General features: G+C 41.0%; 1 protein-coding gene across 1 annotated transcript; it reads right to left on the reverse strand.

Moving 5' to 3' along the window:
- On the reverse strand, positions 1 to 1,262 carry LOC129407405 (uncharacterized). The gene is made up of 3 exons (XM_055148271.1): positions 1,074 to 1,262; positions 380 to 625; positions 1 to 255 (listed from the first exon to the last, which is right to left on the reverse strand). Exons 1-3 carry the CDS (start codon positions 1,260 to 1,262, stop codon positions 1 to 3), a joined length of 690 nt encoding a protein of 229 aa, XP_055004246.1.
- Between the last annotated feature and the right edge of the window lie 6,064 nt (positions 1,263 to 7,326).

Here is a 7,326-nt window from a genome sequence, read left to right on the forward strand (position 1 = left end):
CTACTCGCTCGTACACACTCGCTCGTACACTCGTACTCGCTCGTACACTACACGCTCGTACACTACACGCTCGTACACTACTGGCTCGTACACTACACGCTCGTACACTACTGGCTCGTACACTACTCGCTCGTACACTACACGCTCGTACACTACACGCTCGTACACTACACGCTCGTACACTACACGCTCGTACACTACACGCTCGTACACTACACGCTCGTACACTACACGCTCGTACACTACTGGCTCGTACTACACGCTCGTACACACTACACGCTCGTACACTACACGCTCGTACACTACAGCTCGTACACACTCGTACACTACACGCTCGTACACTACACGCTCGTACACTACACTCGTACTACGCTCGTACACTACACGCTCGCTCGTACACTACACGCTCGTACACTACACGCTCGTACACTACACGCTCGTACACTACTCGCTCGTACACTACACGCTCGTACACTACACGCTCGTACACTACACGCTCGTACACTACTGGCTCGTACACTACACGCTCGTACACTACACGCTCGTACACTACTGGCTCGTACACTACACGCTCGTACACTACACGCTCGTACACTACTGGCTCGTACACTACTACGCTCGTACACTACACGCTCGTACACTACACTACACGCTCGTACACTACACGCTCGTACACTACTGGCTCGTACACTACTCGCTACGTACACTACTCGCTCGTACACTACACGCTCGTACACTACACGCTCGTACACTACTGGCTCGTACACTACTGGCTCGTAGACTACTCGCTCGTACACTACACGCTCGTACACTACACTCGTACACTCTACACTACTGGCTCGTAGACTACACGCTCGTACACTACTGGCTCGTACACTACACGCTCGTACACTACACTGGCTCGTACTACACGTACACTACGCTCGTACACTACGCTCGTACACTACTCGCTCGTACACTACACGCTCGTACACTACTGGCTCGTACACTACACGCTCGTACACTACTGGCTCGTACACTACTGCTCGTACACTCGTACACTACTACTGGGCTCGTACACTACTCGCTCGTACACTACTGGCTCGTACTACGTACACTACTCGCTCGTACACTACTCGCTCGTACACTACTGGCTCGTACACTACTGGCTCGTACACTACTGGCTCGTAGACTACACGCTCGTACACTACTCGCTCGTACACTACACGCTCGTACACTACTCGCTCGTAGACTACTCGCTCGTAGACTACTCGCTCATACATTATACGCCCATACACTATATGCTGATACACTACAGGCTCATACACTACACACTCATAAATTACATGCTTATATATTACATGATGGTACACTACACGTTCGTACACTACACGTTCGTACACTACTCGCTCGTACACTACACGCTTGCACACTACACACTCATATATTACATACTTATTCACTACACGCTTGTACATTACACGCTCCAACACTACTCACTCGTACACTACACATTCCTACACTACACACTCATACACTACAGGCTTTTACACTGCACACTCATACACTACACACTTCTACACTACACGGTCATACACTACATATTGGTTCACTAGACACTCGTACATTACACACTTCTACAGTACACGCTCGTACACTACATACTGGTTCACTATTCGCTCGTACACTGCACACTCCTACGTTGCACACTAGTACACTACACGCTCGAACACTACTTGCTCGTACGCTACACACTCATACATTACATGCTCATTCACTACTCGCTCATACACTAAATGCCCCTACACGAACGCTACACTACTGGTTCACTACATATTGGTTTACTGCACACTCATGCACTACATGTTCTAACACTACACACTCAAATACTACTCACTCGTACACTATACACTCCTGCATTACACTCTCGTTCACTAAACGCTTGAACACTACATGCTCATACACTACAACGTTCATACACAACGCTCGTACACTACACACTTGAACACTACTCTCTCGTACACTGCAGTCACCACAGACTACAAACAATAAAAGAAGACACTTTAAATGTCCCTTGTCCAGACACCATTTTGCGCTCGGCACAGTGATAAGGGGCCCAAGTTATCGCATCAGTCTTTTATACGACAGAATTAATGACAACAATGAATACAGAACCATTTCAAGCACCACAAGTCCACAGATACTAAAAGTCAGATATAAAGTGATTTAATTTCACATTGAAACAGCTTTGTTTAAAAGTGCAGCAGAAGTTGGCACAAATGAGAGGTTATATCTGTTACTTTAAACGTCATGTGCTCATTATCACCTGCCTGACCTGCCTGATGGAAGGATTTCATATTCACCATTTAACAAGGGAAATGGGCTCCCCACAATATGTCTGAGTGAGGACAGAGTTTGGAAAAATGTCCTGTAGCCAAGGACAGTATAAGGTTTGGAATGGCATTCACAGTTTTTTGGTTCTGATGACCCTTTGTTTATAAACTCTCCTTATTTGGGACGTGCCAATCACTGTCTCTAATTCCCATATTTTAAAAGTCACAAACCTTCATGACCCAAATCAATAGACATTATTCATAAATCACAAAATAAAGGATGGATTTGACCATTGGACATTAATGAGGATATTTTATTGTTGACTGAGTGATCATGTCTCTGAACAATTAGTATCACTCAAGTTTTAAACAAGGAAAAACTGTCATTGAAGCAGCAATAAAAGGATCCATAAGTCGCCTATTTGGACATTAGACGTAGCCCATTTCTTTTTCTTTTCAACTTTCAACTGAACCAGCAATATTGGAACAAAATAGTCAATACAATTATTACAAAAAGATTAGAAATTATACAAAACATGTCTTAACATTTCAACCTACATGCAGATCGTAACTAGCCTGATTGATTGACCTTGCAGCATTAGAAATTGTTCGATCGACAGTAGGCGAGTACTTTTTATTAATTAACCAATCGCCGCTATTTGGTCGTGATCTATGTAATGCGCTATTAATGGGACTAACCAGTACATTAAGCTTTTCTCAAATCCCGTAGGAAGAAGGGCAATAACGTCTTTCCCCTTGATAAAATACACCGAACATTCTCTTTGTTCCGGCTTTAAATCCTCGATCTCAGGAATCGTTGCCAACACAGAATATATGGCTCTTCCCTGATTGGCTGGTGCCCAAACTCGCACTTCCGGTGTTTTTGCGAACCATGTAGTGTATTCCGATTCCTGACCTAGTTGCTGGAAAGAAATGAAATTGAGCAAAGGCACTAGGTGGCACCAGCCTGGCCAGATCCTGACAAGGTGACCCAAAAAAAATAAAAAATCTTGCGACCCACCTTGAGGATCGCAACTCAGTCTTTGAGAAAAACTGCTCTAGAGGGATGGTCCAACCACAGCTGCTCATTTGTATCACACATCTCGAAAATTCTCATATCATTCATTCCAGACCTACACTTCACTGTAAAGTTTTGTCAAAGAGTGTGGTTTTGGCTGCCCAGGTTGTAGCACGTGACTCTAAAAATACAGAGGACACTTCATTGCTTCACCATTCGTTTCCATTTTCACAAAATTTTAACACTTTGAACATGATTGCTTTTCAAAATCCTCCTCTTACCCCAACTTTACGTCTGGCGCTGTGTACCTACAAACTCATTTCTTTTGAACCTACACACTGAAAACCCAGACGCCTCAGCTGCTGAAAATGAAGCGAACACAGAACATCTCAAGTAGAAACAGCTGAAATTTATAAACGATAAAACAGCGTGTTTGAGTGAACGTGTGGTGGATGTATGCTGACCGGACAGTATCGACTAAGCACATTGTAAGAAAGCTCTATAGTTCATTCTTTTGTGTTTGGATTCACAGTGCTTTTGGTTGGATATATATTTTTATACTCCTGTCTATAAAAGTGTGTGTGAACGGACACTCTTCTGGCCATTGCTTTGACCATTTTAACATTTCCTCCACAGAATGATGGTTTTAAACGTTCAATTTTGGGAGTCTTTTCATAGCCCCTTGTATAACTTTACAGAAACTTGTAAATGGTGACTTTTTCCTGAAATGGTTGGGTGTTACGGGAGTTTTCAATGGAGGCTTTAAACTGAGACGGGGGGGAAGCCTGTGTGACGGTTCATCTGGTGATGGTTTGCACACACTCACAAAAGAAGCCTTAGCCTGAATGCTGCCCTGGACTCCTCTCTCCGGCAGCGCCATAATCTTCCTTCTATCTTTCCTTTTTCTTTCTCTCTCTCTCTGTTTTTCTGTCTCTCTCTTTCTGGCTTTTTCTCTCTCTGGGATTCTCTCTCTCTCTATGTGTGTGTGTGTGTGTGTCTCTCTCTGTCTCTATCACTCTGTCTTTTTTGTCTCTCTTTTCTTCTCTTTTGTCTTCTCTTTCTGACTGTCTCTCTGTTTCTCTGTGTGTGTGTTTCTCTGTCTCTTTGTCTCTGTTCTTTTGGTCTCTGTTTTCTCGCTCTCTGTTTTCTCTCTCTGTTTCTATGTTCTCTGTTTCGCTCTCTGTTTTCTCTCTCTGTTTCTATGTCTCTCTCTGTTTTCTCTCTCTGTTTCTATGTCGCTCTCTGTTTCTCTCTCTGTTTTCTCTCTCTGTTTCTATGTCGCTCTCTGTTCTCTCTCTCTGTTTCTCTATCTGTTTCTCTCTCTGTCCCTCTCTCTGCTTCTCTCTCTCTCTGCTTCTCTCTCTCTCCCTCTCTTTCTGCTTCTCTCTCTCTCTGCTTCTCTCTCTCTCTGCTTCTCTCTCTATCTCAGCTTCTCTCTCTGTCCCTCTCTCTCTGCTTCTCTCTCTCTCTCTCTCTCTCTGTCTCTCTCTCTCTCTGCTTCTCTCTGCTTCTCTCTCTGCATCTCTCTTTCTCTCTGTATCTCTCTCTCTGTATCTGTTTCTCTCTCTCTCTGTCTCTCTATGTCTCTGTATCTCTCTCCCTGTCTCTCTCTCTGTTCCTCTCTCTCTGTCTCCCTTTTTGTCTGTGTCTCTCTCTGTCTCTGTGTCTCTCTTTTTCTGTCTGTCTCTCTCTGTTTCTGCCTCTGTCTCTCCTGTCTTTTTCTGTCTCTCTCTTTCTGTTTCTCTCTTTGTCTTTCTCTCTTCTCTCTCTCTTTGTTTCTTTCTCTCTGTCTGTTTCTTTCTGTTTCTCTCTCTCTCTCAATCCTGTCTGTGCCATTCACCTGGATTCCCCAAAGCCCCGTAAAACCAGTGTCCATCTTTACTACATGAAACCCTATGGAGATAAATACATTGTCAATAAATATTGTATACAGTTCTAATCACGTGTGCCATGTCTTTCTTTTTGACTCACCTCACTGTCAATTTAGAGATATCAATTTAAAACTTCTGCTGTAGTTTACTTACATAAATGCAAGGGGGAAAAAAATACACGTTTTTAATCGTGTGATGTTATGAGGCCATTTTGGGAACAATCAAAATAGAAACATGGAAAGAGCCATGAATCATTGCTTCTTTTTGTTGACATTAGATAATAAAACATACAGTATATAGAGGGTATTTTCGATACCTTATTGAGTATTTGAGTAAACTAGACTGAAAATTTGCATAAAAATTCAAATTTCGACTCTTAAGTTAAAGTTAAAACTTAAAAAAACTGACTTGGAATTAGATACACAAAACATCTTCTACATGTTTCGTCAAAATTGTCATTAGCACAAGATGGGATATTTTGGTGCATGTTGGTGTTACTTGGATCATTATGGGCTGATCCTTATGTCCCTACGGGGAGCATTTTGAGAAAACTGAAGTTACATTGTCTCATATAACACTAATGGCTATAGATTGGGGTCCGGTCAAGTGGTAACGGAGGGAAACAGGGACAGATTTTTTACATTCAAATAGCTCTTATTCAGAAACTAGAGGGACTATTGAAATAAATAAGGTATCAGAATGTAGGAAAGAGTTACACTCCAACAGGGTAAAGTTAAACCTGTGATATTCTTTCAAGTTGACAAAAAATTTAAAAACTCATGTCGGTAACGGAGGGAATGAAATATGCAGCACTTTTTGGGCAATAAATACAAACAGTGATAACTCTTGGTTCTCACTTACATATCCTTAACAAACTGGTTTGAATATTTGCTTCATATAGTTTTCTACCATATGGTACAAGATTAGGTTGAAAAACCTCTTACTTTTTGAGTAATGGCATTTTTTATTAAGAAAGGTCATGGTAACGGAGGGAAAAGTGAAAATTGTGCAAAGCAAGTAGAAGGTGCATGATTTTGCATAATTTGTCGCTTTTTTCTTCTGAATACTTTAATATTACTTCAAAATGAAAGGAAACTATTTCTATAAAATATGTCAGTCCTTCCAAGCAAATTTTTATCATTTTAAATACTTTTTTTTTTGGGAAAATCATGTACCTTCATCAACAGTTCAAAGATTGAATAATACAAGATATGATAAAATACATCAGTTTATTTACATGATTTTCAGGTCTTTGAAATTTGGGAAATAATTTTTGTTCCATGTTTCATACATGGTCTGTTTAAAACGTATGGAACTTTAGAACCAAAAATGGTACAGAAAAAAGGTAAACAGTTTCATAAACTAGAGTACATATGTATCTGTTCAATATATTTTTATATCAGATGCATTAACTTGAATTTTTGGCCTTGCTGTTTACTTCTGCTTGACCGGGTCCATTACATTCAGAATTAAAACATCTTTTGGGTTTTGTTGTTTCCACATAAAAACTTATTTGCCAAGAGACCAAACTGAAAAAAATTGAAAAAATGAGTTCTGCCTGTAGTGTCTCATGTTATATTTTGAATTTCAGTATTTACTTTGTTATATTTTTTAAAGCGTTTCATAAATTATCAGTAGATCTAGGTGGAAAAGCCATGGCATGAAAGTAAGTAGTAAAAGTAGTAGCAGTATTGAAGTACAGGTACTAGTAGCCGATATAGCTGTGATGATATATGCGTAGTTCAGGATGACGGGGCCTTCATTTTGTACCACACTTGGGCCATGTCCTTGGAGGTTTGGAGTAAAATAGAATAAAAAAAAAAACTTTTTTTTCCTTCCACACAATTCAATGTAATCTAGGAGTCTTCAATGTTTTTCAGGGCAGGGACCCCCAAACTGATGAAAAGCTGGAGCAGGGACCCCCTACTATATATATGGCATACAATTGTGTTTTATATTAAATTTGGCCTAGTGTTGTGTGTAAACAGCTATCCTGAGTCTGACCAAACCTCATTCAGGCCTGAAGTTTAAGCTGCACTTTGTGTGCGCTCACGGTGACTCTGAAAAGACCAGATCAATGGCGCAACAACATCACAGAAAATGGGCTCAAAGTGTGACTTTTTTA

The sequence above is a fragment of the Boleophthalmus pectinirostris genome, unplaced genomic scaffold (genome assembly GCF_026225935.1).
Source record: "Boleophthalmus pectinirostris isolate CB_2022bp ecotype Guang Dong unplaced genomic scaffold, ASM2622593v1 HiC_scaffold_12, whole genome shotgun sequence".
NCBI lineage: Eukaryota > Metazoa > Chordata > Actinopteri > Gobiiformes > Gobiidae > Boleophthalmus > Boleophthalmus pectinirostris.